At 47.7% G+C, this 14,182-nt stretch overlaps 1 protein-coding gene across 2 annotated transcripts; it reads left to right on the plus strand.

Moving 5' to 3' along the window:
• Positions 1-11,642: 11,642 nt before the first annotated feature.
• Positions 11,643-13,972, plus strand: LOC119342030 (omega-amidase, chloroplastic-like). 2 transcript variants are annotated; one of them, XM_037613869.1, is made up of 10 exons: positions 11,643-11,717; positions 11,830-11,997; positions 12,125-12,343; positions 12,430-12,523; positions 12,784-12,858; positions 12,947-13,025; positions 13,142-13,157; positions 13,258-13,344; positions 13,464-13,546; positions 13,627-13,972. In XM_037613869.1, the coding sequence occupies exons 2-10, from the start codon at positions 11,863-11,865 to the stop codon at positions 13,703-13,705; spliced, it is 867 nt and encodes a 288-aa protein (XP_037469766.1). In that variant the 5' UTR covers positions 11,643-11,717; positions 11,830-11,862; the 3' UTR covers positions 13,706-13,972. The 2 variants fall into 2 exon arrangements, with proteins under 2 accessions (XP_037469766.1, XP_037469765.1); XM_037613868.1 differs by lacking the exon at positions 13,142-13,157 and having other exon boundaries at positions 12,947-13,068; positions 13,196-13,344.
• Positions 13,973-14,182: the final 210 nt, after the last annotated feature.

Here is a 14,182-nt window from a genome sequence, read left to right on the forward strand (position 1 = left end):
CAGAGTCTAGCACTTTGTTCCATCTGTGGTTGAGCGTATCCTGCACGGCCTTAAGCCTTTGCTTCTACTTCTTCAGGCTCCTCGCGGTGGCCATAAGCCTTCTGTGGAGGTTCTCTTGTTCCAAGTGTTTTTCCGGGATGAATGTGTCGTCGTCCGGACTGTCCTCTCCGGAGGCAGGTTGATGAGTTTTACCCTCGGGGTCGTCGTGATCGGGCGTCTGCTTCGGATTATATTCGACGTGCCCTGGCTCATACTGCTCCATCACTGGGTCCATGGGGTCGTCGTTTCCTTGTGCCATCATTGCTATTTTTACTGTGGCTGGACTTAGAGCGGCGCCTGCACCGTCGCTTTGGTTTCTGCCCGAGGGGATTATCCTCTGTGGCGTCCTTTTTGTCGCCATTGTTCTCCTTGGGTGTGTCCACCATGTATATATCATATGATGAGGTGGCTTTCCAACGCCCCGTGGGTGGTGGTTCCTGATCATCTCCAGCATCGACGTCCATACCGTTGATGTCTTCAGAGTCGAAGTCTAGCATGTCGGTTAAGTCATCGACAGTGGCTATTAAGTGTGTGGTGGGTGGGCAGTGAATTTCTTCGTCGTCTGCATCCCACTCGAGCCGGACATAGTTCGGCCAAGAGTCTCCTAATAAAGAGAGAGAGCTCAGTGAATTTAGCATGTCACCAAAGGGTGAGTTTTGAGAGATATCCGCGGAGGTAAACTCCACGATCGGTGCCCAATCAGATTCCATGGGCACGGATGCACACGGTCTGTAACCTAAGTCCGGAGACAAGTCCGGGGGTCTGGTGACACAGATTTCCTGAGAGGTGGAGTCTGTGTTCGGCTCCATCACCGATGAATGTGCGACCTCCGTGGCGGGGTTGATCCATCCGTCCTCGGATGGCGCAACCTGCTCTAGATTAAGGGTCGGGGCAGCTATAGGTGCATATCCCGAACATCGTCCAATGGCAGATCTTAGTCATGCGTGTCGTGACTGTTCGACGCTCCTAACACAGGCCTGAATCCGTCGAAGATCAAGTCTCCGCGAATATCAGCCGTGTAGTTCAAGTTTCCAAACCTGACCTGACGGCCAGGGGCGTAGCTGTCGACCTGCTCCAGATGGCCAACCGAGTTGGCCGCAGTGCGAAGCCGCCGAATACGAAGATCTGTCCGAGGAGGAAGACCTCACCCTGGACCGTAGTGTTGTTGATGATTGAAGGAGCCATCAAGCCTTATCATGATGACACAGTGGAACTCTCAATGAAAGCACCAATGTCGGTGTCAAAACCGGCGGATCTCGGGTAGGGGGTCCCGAAATGTGCGTCTAAGGCTAATGGTAACAGGAGGCTGGGGACACGATGTTTACCCAGGTTTGGGCCCTCTCGATGGAGGTAATACCCTACTTCCTACTTGATTGATCTTGATGATATGAGTATTACAAGAGTTGATCTACCACGAGATTGTAGAGGCTAAACCCTAGAAGCTAGCCTATGATGATTATGATTGTTCTTGTCCTACGGACTAAACCGTCCGGTTTATATAGACACCAGAGGGGGCTAGGGTTACACAGAGTCGGTTACAGAGAAGGAGATCTACACATCCGAATCGCCAAGCTTGCCTTCCACACAAAGGAGAGTCCCATCCGGACACGGGACGAAGTCTTCAATCTTGTATCTTCATAGTCCAACAGTCCGGCCAAAGTATATAGTCCGGCTGTATGAATACCCCCTAATCCAGGACTCCCTCAGGCGTTGCGGGCTAAGCTCCGACGAGTAGTCCGGGGGGACGCGAACACTCAATTCTTTCACATGATCGCTAATGGTAAACACAGAAAGAAGAGGATCTTTCAGCTTGAATAAGATGAAGGGACAATTTTTAGGACAGGAAAACCTAAAATTATACATTACCGAGTATTACAAGCAGTTGTTTGGACCCCCAGAGGATAACTGTGTGTCTATGGATGAGTCCAGGATTGAGGATGTTCCTCAACTAACAGCAGTGGAGAACGATATTTTGGCGGCTCCTTTTACCGAGAAAGAAGTGTTTGAGGCCATATCGCAAATGAAAAATAATAAGGCTCCCGGCCCGGATGGATTTTCGGCTGAGTTTTATAAGAAGTGTTGGCATATTATTAAGGGGGATCTGTTGCCTTTGTTCAATGATCTCTTCTCTGGGCAGCTTAAGCTTTTTCAACTGAATTTTGGAATGATAACACTTCTTCCTAAGAAAACAGAGGCTGTGAGAATTGAGCAATTCAGGCCCATCTATCTTCTTAATGTTAGTTTCAAAAAATTTACCAAGGCCGGGACTAATAGGCTCACACAGATCGCGCATGCTGTGGTGCAGCCTACCCAAACTGCTTTCATACCGGACAGGAACATCCTTGAAGGGGTTGTGGTCCTTCATGAAACGCTCCATGAGATTCACACGAAAAAGCTAGATGAAGTTGTTTTCAAGGTGGATTTCGAGAAAGTGTACGACAAAGTCAAATGGCCTTTCTTTCAACAGACCTTACGCATGAAGGGTTTTGATGAAGCTTGGCGACGCCAGGTAGAATCTTTCACACAAAAATGGAGTATTGGAATTAAAGTGAATGACGACATAGGTCATTATTTCCAGACACACAAGGGACTGAGACAAGGTGATCCAGTGTATCCTATTTTGTTCAACATTGTGGTTGACATGTTGGCAATTCTGATAGGAAGGGCAAAGGAGGCCGGTCAGGTGGGTGTCTTGGTGCCTCATCTAGTTGATGGTGGTGTGTCCATCCCGCAGTACGCTGATGATACAATCATCTTTATGGAGTACGACTTGGCAAAAGCGAGAAATATGAAGTTGGTGTTATGCTTATTTGAACAATTGACCAGATTGAAGATCAATTTTCATAAAAGCGAGTTGTTCTGCTTTGGTAGAGCCAATGAGGAACAAGAGACTTATAGGCAATTGTTTGCATGCGAATTGGGGGCGTTACCTTTCATGTACTTAGGTATACCCATTCACCATCGTAAACTAACAAACAGAGAATGGAAGAGCATCGAAGACCGGTTTGAGAAGAAACTCAGCTGCTAGAAGGGCAAACTCATGTCATATGGAGGCCGACTGATCCTTATTAATTCGGTGCTCACGAGTATGCCTATGTTTCTCTTATCTTTCTTCGAAGTCCCAGTTGGTGTTAGGAAAAGGCTGGACTTCTATCGATCCCGGTTCTTTTGGCACAGTGATGAACTAAAGAGAAAATACTGACTCGCCAAATGGGATATCATCTATCGACCAAAGGACCAGGGGGGCCTTGGTATTGAGAATCTTGAAGTCAAAAACAGATGTCTTCTCAGTAAGTGACTGTATAAACTTTCAGTTGAAACTGAGGCCACGTGGGCACAGATTCTACGTAGTAAGTATCTGCAGTCCAAGACGTTGTCCTAGGCGACAGTGAGACCGATAGACTCGTCGTTTTGGAAGGGGCTTATGAGAGTCAAAGCTGCCTTCTTTATGTGCGTAAACATTTTGGATCTACGGTCCACTTCGTCCCCAACCCTAACTTCAAGGAGTTCTTCCTTGAAGTTTCTTTCTCCTCGGCCTCTTTTCCTCTCTCGGTGGAATCTGTTGGATTGGCTCTTCAATCTTGTATTGGAGGCCTCAGTGATGGTTTCAAGGTTATTCGCTTGGGTGATCACCGTTTTCGGTTCTCGATGGCTTCAAATCGTGTGGGACATTTCATCTTTGGCCTACGAGATCGCATCTGGACGGACTTCATTTGTCATTTTCATCTGCACCGTGGTGCCAATTCGAGACCTCCGATGGTTGGTTGGCATGCAAACACTGAGTTAAGTGGTTTGGCATCTTCGCCAGGTCCGACAATTAAATCCAAGTGGCCCTCATCCAATATTTGTATTGATTCTGCATCTCTCAAGGTTTTTCATAACTTGGGATTGTTAACCTCACCGACGGCAACACATTCCGGCGACGCCATCCCACCGGAGGTTTCTCGTGGAAGTTTATCTGGTCCGGATTCTTAGGAACAGAATCACTTTTCTGTTTTGGGGGTTTTGACGTACGACATCTGGCCGATTCTCATATCTCACTCTCTTCCTTCCGTGGCCATCGATTCTTCCAGGGTTTATGGGATGAAATTCCTGATGAAACTCTTTTCCATATCCTTGATGGGTGGCAGGCCGGATATGATGATGATTCTGTCAAGATAATGGTGAATGTTACTAATATACCCACTAAGGAATACATCTATGATCGGCTCAAGCATTGCTCTCATTGTGATAGGTTTGGTCATTCACCCTTAACTTGCTCTGGGTTTTTTTGTCAAGGTTGCGGTGATGAGTCTGGAAATTGCTTGTGTTACTCCTCTGGCTCGAGCCAGCCTGCTGTTCCGACACGTTCACGTCATGAGCCATGCATATTGGGCCGCCTGACATCTTCATGGAAGTGCTTGGCTTGCTTATCTGATGGTCACAGGACAATAAACTGCCCTGGGCTTCGGCGTTGCTCGCTTTGTCATCACCTTATCCATAGGGCCCATCGGCCCAATATTTGCGGCCGACTGCCCAAAGTGCGATGGGCACATACTAGTTTGCACGCTCCAGTTTCTGATGAGATCCTACCTAAGAAAACCGCGCTATCTTCTATGGCAGATAATCCTGCGAAGGTTGGTATGGCCCATACTATTCGGGATACACAGGTGCACAAAGTTTGGATTCGGAAACAGAATATCTCCAGCCCATCAGACATGGCCGCTTCTCATTGCTTGTCGATACGACTCCCTCCGCCTCGTCTAGTCAATTCCACCTGCCAAAATCACCAATCATTTGCAGAGCCGCCTCCCTCGAGCACGCCACCATTGCCACCTCCTCCAAAAACCACCATCGACTCCTCGCCGCCGGAGAACCCATCTGATCTTCACCGGCGCCCTGCTGCGATGGCGAACTTCCCTGTGCGCCCGTTTGACTTTGCTCCAGTTGGATCGACTTTTGACAGAGGTCCTGCTCACCGCGTTCAGCGTCATGTCATGGTGGTGGATGATCCTCCATTGAATCATGATAGATACGCAATTGTCTCTGTTGACCCCCCTGTCCCGGATCATCTGAAGGAGTATTGGCTAGCTGAAGTATGCCGTATCATTGTTGCTGATCTGGAGTATGAGCTTCTTGATGATTTCATCTATCCACTGGGGATTGGGTGTGTAGTTTTCGCGGATATGGAGAGTAGAGATGCTGCGATTAGAGAGGGGCCGCATGCCCTAACTGAGGATTCCACCTTCTCTTTAGTTCCCCATGACGAGGGGCTTAATATGCGCATGCCCGCTTTTGAATATGAAGTTTGGATAATGCTCCTTGCTTTCCCCATGGACTATCAGACGGAGCATTACGTCCATAAAGCAGTTTCAAGTTTTGGCAAGTTGTTGGTCTGGCCGCGCCCCAGGCATAACAAAGCGCTTGTTCTTGTCAAGTGCCACATAAAAGATGTTGCAGAGGTTCCACACAGCCTGTTAGTCACTCATGTTGGCATGCTGCCGGGCCTTGGTCGCTCATGGTCGGTCCCTGTTTATGTTCTAAATGGAAGAAATACCATCCCTGTGCTGGTCGGCACTGAAGAAGTTCCTCCCCTACTGAATGCATCACCGCATCCGTATCAACTTCCGTACTATACTTTGATGCAGCAGGCCAGAATTGATGAGATGGCTGCACAGGATGCATTGAATGAAGCTGCTTGGAATCCACCAGTCCAGGAACCTGAGCTGCTCCAGGAGTATGGGTGGCGTGCCTGGCCTGTCGTTCCACCGCCGTACCAAGGTTTCAGTTTCAGAACCTTTTTTCAGTATGATGGACCGTCTCTGATGGACAGGGTGGATCCTGAGCACAACATTCAGGACACGCTGTCTGATGTTTGGGTCTCGGATGATGAATTTGAGAAGGTGGAGGCTTTGGCAAATGGCTTTGTTCTTGGAAATCCCTTGGCACGCAACGCTTTCTTCAGAGCTGGAGGTGGTTCAGTCAATATGCTGATTGCTCTTGATCAAGATTTTCTTCGCTGGTTCGGAGGCATGCTTAAGCGCATCTATACTCGGGCTCTTCCTGATTTGCAGTCCGAACCAGTGATGCTTCATCTTAACCCTTTCAGAGTGTTTCAGAGTACCTTCGACTCTGTCTGTGCTGGGTGGATCTCTATGTTGTCGCCTGAACTAGACTTCCCTTCTGTTTACTTTGGTGCTAACTTTCAGCTGGGTGCTTGCATTATTCCTCACTCAGATGCAGGAGATAGCTACGGACAAGGTGGACATGCCTGATGTGGAGTGGGTCATGGCAGATCGATCGCCAGGGCTTAAGGCCATCACTGCGGAATTGCTTGCTGGCTCTGACAATCTATCTATGGATATCCCCACTAGTGGTACTGCTCTTCAGGCGCTTGCCTCATCTTCTCTCTTTGTGACCACCCACTCGCGCAAGATTGTGCCGTTGGACACATCAGCTGTCAGGAGGAGCACCAGATCGACCAAGTACGATGGTTTCAAGATCAACCAGGCTACTGACGTAAAGCAAACCAAGACAAAGGTGAGAGCTCGCGCATTGCCCTCTGTTTTGGCAGTCTCTAATGCTGCTGCGCCAGCTCAGCTCGTTTCTTCCACGTGCCCACCTCCTACTTCAATTGAAGAAATCCAACTAGTGGGTAGCCGATGTGGAATTGCTCCTGATGATATTTTGGTCGAGAAACTGCTCGATGGACAACAGTTGGCGCCTCCTTCTGAAGATTGAGTTCCCCCTGTGGCCATGAATAAATCCTAGAATGTGTTGTCTTGGAATGTCAGAGGAATTAACTCTGACAGTAAACTTTTGGCTCTTCGTAATGCCATAGATTCTAGTGGTTGTTCGGTGTTATGCATTCAAGAAACTAAGCGTGAATCTTTTGATCATGCTTTTATTAAAACTTTCTGTCCTAAGAGATTTGATAAGTTTGCGTTTGCCCCCTCTGTGGGTGCTTCGGGTGGTATTCTAACTGTTTGGAATAGCTCCCTCTTTCTGGGGTCACCATGGCTGATCGAGTCATATGCCGTGGGTGTCTCTTTCGTTTCCACCCAATCGAATGAGACCTGGAATTTAGTTAATGTTTATGGTCCTTGTTCTGGTCAGCGTCGGGTGGATTACAGTTCATGGTTATTTGATCTCAACATACCTAGTAATGAGAATTGGTTGATTCTGGGGGACTTTAACTTCATCCGCTCACCGGATAATAGAAATAAACCTGGTGGTGATGCTGCTGATATGCTCATGTTTAATGAATTTATCCGTGCACAGTCTCTTATGGAGTTACCTGTTAAGGGACGATCGTTCACTTGGAGTAACATGCAAGATGATCCATTGCTCGAGCAGCTCGACTGGTTCTTCTCTTCGTCAAATTGGACCATTGTTTTCCCTAACACAGTGGTTCTGCCACTTGGTAAACCAGTCTCTGATCACGTCCCATGCGTAGTAACCATCAAATCAAAAATCCCAAAGTCCAAGCTCTTTCGGTTTGAAAACTACTGGATACAACATGAGGGTTTCATTGAAGTGGTCGCTCGTTCTTGGTCCAAACCCTGCCACGCTCCAAACGTTGCTGCTCTTATCTGCAAAAAAAATGAAAAACCTCTGTTATGAGCTTAAGAGATGGAGCCGCGGTATCTCAAAACTCAAGCTCTTGATACAGAACAATAATGATGCTCTCGTGCATCTGGACAGTATCGTAGACAAGAGAGCTCTTGTCATCCAGGAAAATAATTTCAGACGCATACTGAAATTACATCTTAACAGGTTGTTGAAGTATCAAAACGAATATTAGAGGAAAAGGTGCATGGTAAGATATTTCAGGTTCGCTGATGAAAATACCAAACTCTTTCAATCTCTGGCTACTGAGAGGTTTCGGCATAACTCGATCGCTAACCTGCGGGATGGTGGCGTGGTGGTTTTTGATCACGTCGGCAAGGAAGGAATCTTGTATAAAACTTACAAGGAGCGTCTGGGATCCTACAAACCTACTACCATGCGTTTCAATCTCCCCCAGATTATCAGACGTGTCCCTGGACTGGATGTGCTGTCTCAGCCTTTCTCTAAGGACGAGATTGACACTGTTGTCAAGGAAATGCCAACCGACCGTGCCCCGGGCCCTGACGGTTTTAATGGTTGTTTTCTCAAGAGTTGCTGGTCGATCATTAAGGAGGATTTTTACAAAATGTGCCAGGAATTCTATGATGGCAACCTGGATCTTGACAGCATCAGTGAGGGGTTTATAACCTTGATTCCAAAATCTGCTTCTCCTGAAACTGCCAATGACTACATACCAATAACCTTGCTGAACTGTTGTCTGAAAATCATCACTAAGATTCTGGCTAACCGTCTGCAGAAAGTCATTATGTCGATCATCCATAGAAACCAGTACGGCTTCATTAAGGGGAGGACCATCCAAGACTGCCTTGCTTGGTCGTTTGAATATATTCATCAGTGTCAGAGATCGTCGCGTGAGATTATTTTGCTAAAATTGGACTTTGCCAAGGCCTTTGATACCATCAAACATGCCCCGATGATGGAGATCATGGAACATATGGGTTTTGATGACAAGTGGCTGGGGTGGATGAGATCTATCTTCGGCTCTGGTGTGTCTTCAGTTTTGCTCAATGGGGTTCCGGGCAGGAAATTCCAATGCAAATCCGGGGTGCGCCAGGGCGACCCCCTCTCTCCTCTGATTTTTGTTCTCGCTGCAGATCTTCTCCAGGCTGCAGTCAATGACGCCTTTGCCCGAGGACTGATCGACCTACCCATTCCTTGTAGTCGTGATGGTGATTACCCGGTGGTGCAGTACGCAGATGACACCATTCTGGTGATGCATGTGTGTCCTGTCCAAGCTACCCATATGAAATCAATCTTGGAGGATTATGCTGCCTCTGCTGGTCTAAAAATCAACTTTCATAAGTCCACTCTTATACCCATTAACCTTGATCAGTAGCACGCGGTGGACTTGGCTCAAATTTTCGGCTACTCTGTTGGATCTATGCCTTTCACTTACCTTGGCCTCCCCATGGGCACGACAAGGCCGACGCTGCTTGATCTCATGCCGTTGGTGCACGGGGTGGAAAGGAAAATGTCAACAGCCCTTGCGCTGATGTCCTCGGGGGCTAAGCTAACCCTGGTCAACTCTGTTGTTACATCCATGCTGATCTACGCCATGTGTACAATCAAACTACACCCAAAAGTTATTGAGCACCTCGATAAGCTGCGCAGGTACTGTCTTTGGGTGAAAAATTCTAATGATGGCATCAAAAATAATTCCCTCACTGCTTGGGAGTTGGTCTGTAGACCCAAAAACAAAGGGGGTCTCAGTGTCATTGATATCAAGACCCAGAACGCTGCCCTCCTACTAAAACATCTGTTCAAATTTTATAACCACCATGATGTTCCATGGGTGACCCTGATCTGGGACACGTATTACACTGACAGGGTCCCACATGCAGTGGAACAGTTGGGCTCTTTCTGGTGGCGTGATGTTATGCAGCTTAGTGATGTGTTTCGCGGGATCACCAAGGTTGTGCTGGGTAATGGCTCATACTCTCTGTTCTGGAAAGATGCATGGTTCGACGATCGTGACACCCCTCTTATGGAGCTTTACCCCGGGGCCTTCTCTTTCTGCCTAAACGATGATGAGCCCGTGGTTAATATTCTGACTGCCTCGGATCCCAGTTTGATCTTTCATCTACCTCTCTCCACGCAAGCGAGACAGGAGATCAGAGCTATTCAGCACGGGTCCATGCATGTCGTGCTTGACGTGGATTGCAATGACTCCTGGGTTTGTAACCTTGGCGGGTCTTTCTCCTTCAAGAGATACTATCATCACTGCTTCAGAGACACGGTAGCTGACGAGGCTTTTGGGTGGTTATGGAAGGCCAAGAGTCCAATCAAGTTCAAAATGTTCGGTTTACTTTTGATGGTTGATCGCCTGAACACTAGAAATATGCTGAAGCGCCGCCATTTTGCAGTGGCTGGGAACATCTACACGTGCATGCTCTCTCATAACCCTCCCGAGGAAACTGTCGAGCATCTCTTCTTCAACTGCCCGTTCAGTCGACGTTGTTGGGACAAAGTTGGCATGCTATGGCCAATCTCTGGCAATAGATTAACCCTCATACATGCTGGCAAAGAGGGTTGGCGCCGACCGTTGTTCATGGACATTTTCCTGCTGGCGGCTTGGAGTTTATGGAAGGAGCGAAATAATCTTTATTTCAGGGGGGTCCCACATTCTTTTCGCTCATGGCTAGCTAGGTTCAAAGAGCTCTTGGTTTTGTTAGTTCACAACTGTAAGGAGGCCCTGTGTCCCTCCCTGGAAAACTACATACAAAGCTTGTAGCTGTTGCCTAGATATTTCTCTAAAAGTAATGCCCGGGGAGGCTCACACCCCACTTGTAACTATGTTGTAATTGGTCCCTTGTGAGTAATACAAAGTCAGTGGGAGCCTCTCCCACTGTCGTGCAGTTTCAAAAAAAACACCACTCGCTTCTGGGAGGATACTTGGCTTGGTGAAACGCCGTTGGTGCTTTAGTATCCGTCCCTATATCGTATTGTTCAAAGACGTGATGCTCTTGTTGCCACAATTATGCAGTCCATTCCCTTTAATATTCAGTTTAGGAGGGCGCTTGTGGGCGACCGGTGGGAAGCATGGCTTCATTTGGTGAGTAGACTGATGGAGGTTCAGTTATCTCATCAGCCTGATCAGTTGTGTTGGAAGCTTACTAGGTCTGGAGAGTTCACAGTTAAGTCGATGTATATCGATGTCATTAACTCTAGTGTTATCCCTAGCTCCAAAGAGGCTTGGAAAGTCAAAGTGCCTTTGAAAATTAAAGTGTTTATATAGTTTGTACATAAACAAGTCATTCTAACAAAGGATAATTTGGTTAAGCCAAATGGACAGGATCTACTAGGTGTAGTTTCTGTGATCGGGACGAAACCATCAAGCACCTCTTCTTTGACTGCCCTTTGGTAAAGGTTTTGTGGCACACGGTGCATATTGCCTTTAACATTACTCCTCCGAATTCGGTCAGTACGTTATTTGGAACGTGGCTTGTTGGGATAGAGTCCGAAACAGCTAGACACATTCGTGTAGGAGTATGTGCTTTGTTGTGGGCAATTTAGAATTGCGGAAATGATTTGGCTTTTAACAGAACAATGAATATTCATTTTTTGCAGGTTTTATTCCGAGCTACTGCGTTGATCCGTATGTGGTCGTTACTCACTCCGACGGAGGCCAGGGAGCGTTTGGTTACTGGATCTGTCCGGTGGGAGATGGTAGCGCGGGATATCTTCAACCAGTTTGGATGACGGTCATGTAATAGGATAGGCAATTAGTTTACCTATCTTTGTTTTGCCAGCCGGTTGTGCCTTTTGGACCTTTTGTTTTTGGCGTTGTGGCTCTTCATGAGCTCGCCGTTATTTCGTTTTCAGACTATACGACCTTGTTGAACACCTTTATTTATCTATAAATGTGGCCCTATGCATCGTTCTCATACAGAGACCGGAAGTCCCCTTTTCGAAAAAAAAAGTTGGCCTAGCCACACAGTACGAAGTCAACCCTCAAGACTTCAAAACATCCACCTCCCCTCTCTCTTCACTCGCAGCATCGAGTCTTCAATCTCGCCACGCCCACTCCCTCCTCTCCAGGCCAAGGCCAACCAACAGGGTACAATAACCAGGTTCTCACTATTCTATTCCAACTTCTCATTCCCACTTTACTCCAGCAATCTTGTGCTCTCTTCTAATTTTATCTCGGTTGCTCGGTATTGATTCACCGTCTCCTCCTTCCAGGGCGCAGCGCTTGCTCGTTTCATCTCTCGTGCCATGCCACAGGTAGCACAGTACAAGATCGCGCTGTGCCAGCTGCCTGTCACCGCGGACAAGCACGGCAACATCGCCCGCGCGCGCGCCCGCATCGACGCCGCCGCGGCCGCCGGCGCCAAGCTCGTCGTCCTGCCGGCAAGTGCCCCCTTCCTCCTCCTCTGTTACTTACTGGCCACGGAACTGAGATTCACCTCAAAGCAGCCAGGAAGAATTGACGGAGGCTCACGAAGCTCGCTTCTCTGACGACGTTGCTCTGCTCCAGGAAATATGGAACTGCCCCTACGCGATGGAGACCATGCCGAGCTACGCCGAGGACATCGACGGCGGCCGGTCGCCGTCGGTCTCGATGCTGTCGGAGGTGGCCGCTGCCAGGAAGATCACCATCGTCGGCGGATCCGTGCCCGAGATGGCGTCGGGGCAGCTGTTCAACACCTGCTGCGTGGTCGGTCCCGACGGAGAGATCAAGGCCAAGCACAGGAAGGTAAAGGAGCCTGGCTTATGCCGTCTTCTGCATCAAATTTTTCGCATGTCACTTGCAGTGACTAACTTTCAGCAAAAATATTCCAGCTGCATCTGTTTGGAATTGACATCCCCGGAGACATCACTTTCAGGGAATCCGATACCTTCACTGCTGGGCAAGAACCCACCGTGGTTGACACAGGTGTGCTCACCGTGTGTACTGAAAATTCTGGATCAAGTTTACTGTATATTTTGACTTGAAAACAAGTAGCAGCTGCATCGAGCTTGTCAGTAGAATGCACTGGAGCGTCATATTTCAGTGTTTATGATGTTCCCTGAAATTCTACTACTACAGTTTTACCCATCGTTAGCACATTTACTGAAGTTTATGCGCCGTTTAAATTTCTCTCCTCATCTATTTGTATATGATAATAACCAATCCTTGTAGTCTTATTATTACAGATGTTGGACGGATTGGTATTGGGATTTGTCATGATATCCGGTTCCCAGAACTGGCAATGCTGTATCGATCAAGAGGTATGCCTTGCAAGTTCAGTCCTTGATGCCAATCGACGCAAGCGTCTATCGTGTCCAGTAAAATTCCAGTCCCTTGTGAAACATGCAGGTGCACACTTGATATGCTACCCTTCTGCATTTAACATGAGCACCGGGCAGCTCCTCTGGGACCTTATGCAGAAGTCCAGGTTCAGTTATCTCTCTTCTCCAACTGTTCTGTCACCTTTTTCCGTAAGTTCTTTACCAGATATTTAGCTAATTCTCTTATTTTTACCCCATGGATCTGCCCACTTCACACGGTCAGGGCTGTTGACAATCAGGTGATCAGCAATTGATTACTACTAACTGTGACCTGCAGTTGTTCCTCACTGTACTGAAATTCATGGAAAAACCAATCCCCTTAAACGGTCTTGGTTTCAGCTGTTCGTGGCGACCTGCTCACCTGCGCGAGACCCCAACTCGCCGTCGGAATTCGTGGTCTGGGGCAACTCAAGCCTCATCGCACCAGTAAGACTACGCACGCATCACTGACGCAGAGTTCTGCTGACCTCTCCATTGTGATAATTTGGACTCCAGCCAAAGGTGAAGCTAACCATGTTGGCATCCACTTTTTTTTGTCCTACTAGTTTGGCGAGGTTCTTGCGGCGGCAGGGCACGAGGACGCGACCGTCATCGGCGAGATCGACCTGTCTTTGGTTGAAGCTGTAAGGTACAAAATCCATCTTTTTGGAATTTGTGCTTGCGATTGTGTTCTGTTTGGGCTCAGGCGTCAGGGAAAAATCTGTGCAGGGCGAACCTCCCTTTGGAAACGCAGGGTAGAGGGGATCTGTACAGGCTGATCGATGTCCAGAGGGAACGTTCGAGCTAGCTGCGTTGCTCGAGGAGATGGAAATGCAGCGCACAGAGCTGAAGAAGGCCACGTCTGCATGTGTTGGTCACATGCTAGGTTCAGTAAGACACTAAGACTGTAAGGGGTTTGCAAAATTGTGTAGCGGCATGCAAAGATTCGGGATGCCATAATACTGTATCCTTGTACTGCATTTGTTTTCTTATTACAGTGAACTAAAAGTAGATGTGGATTTGAGTAGTCCGGATTCTGCTAAAACCCGGTTACTAGTAGGTTTTCCCTTTTTGAGACTTTGAGTATTTGCTGTATGGATTTTGTGTATCTTGGTAGGTGTGTGAACTCAGTTGCATTTCCATCGCTTCGGGGTGGTATTTTTTAGTCAATAAAAACGTATTTATCCAAAAAATATAATAGATGAATATAGTAGAAGGTGAACGAGAGAGAAATAGAATAAACAGCGAGAACATTTTGAGTAGCCGAAATAAAATGAACAGCGAA

Source organism: Triticum dicoccoides, chromosome 7B (assembly GCF_002162155.2).
Source record: "Triticum dicoccoides isolate Atlit2015 ecotype Zavitan chromosome 7B, WEW_v2.0, whole genome shotgun sequence".
NCBI classification, from domain to species: Eukaryota; Viridiplantae; Streptophyta; class Magnoliopsida; order Poales; family Poaceae; genus Triticum; species Triticum dicoccoides.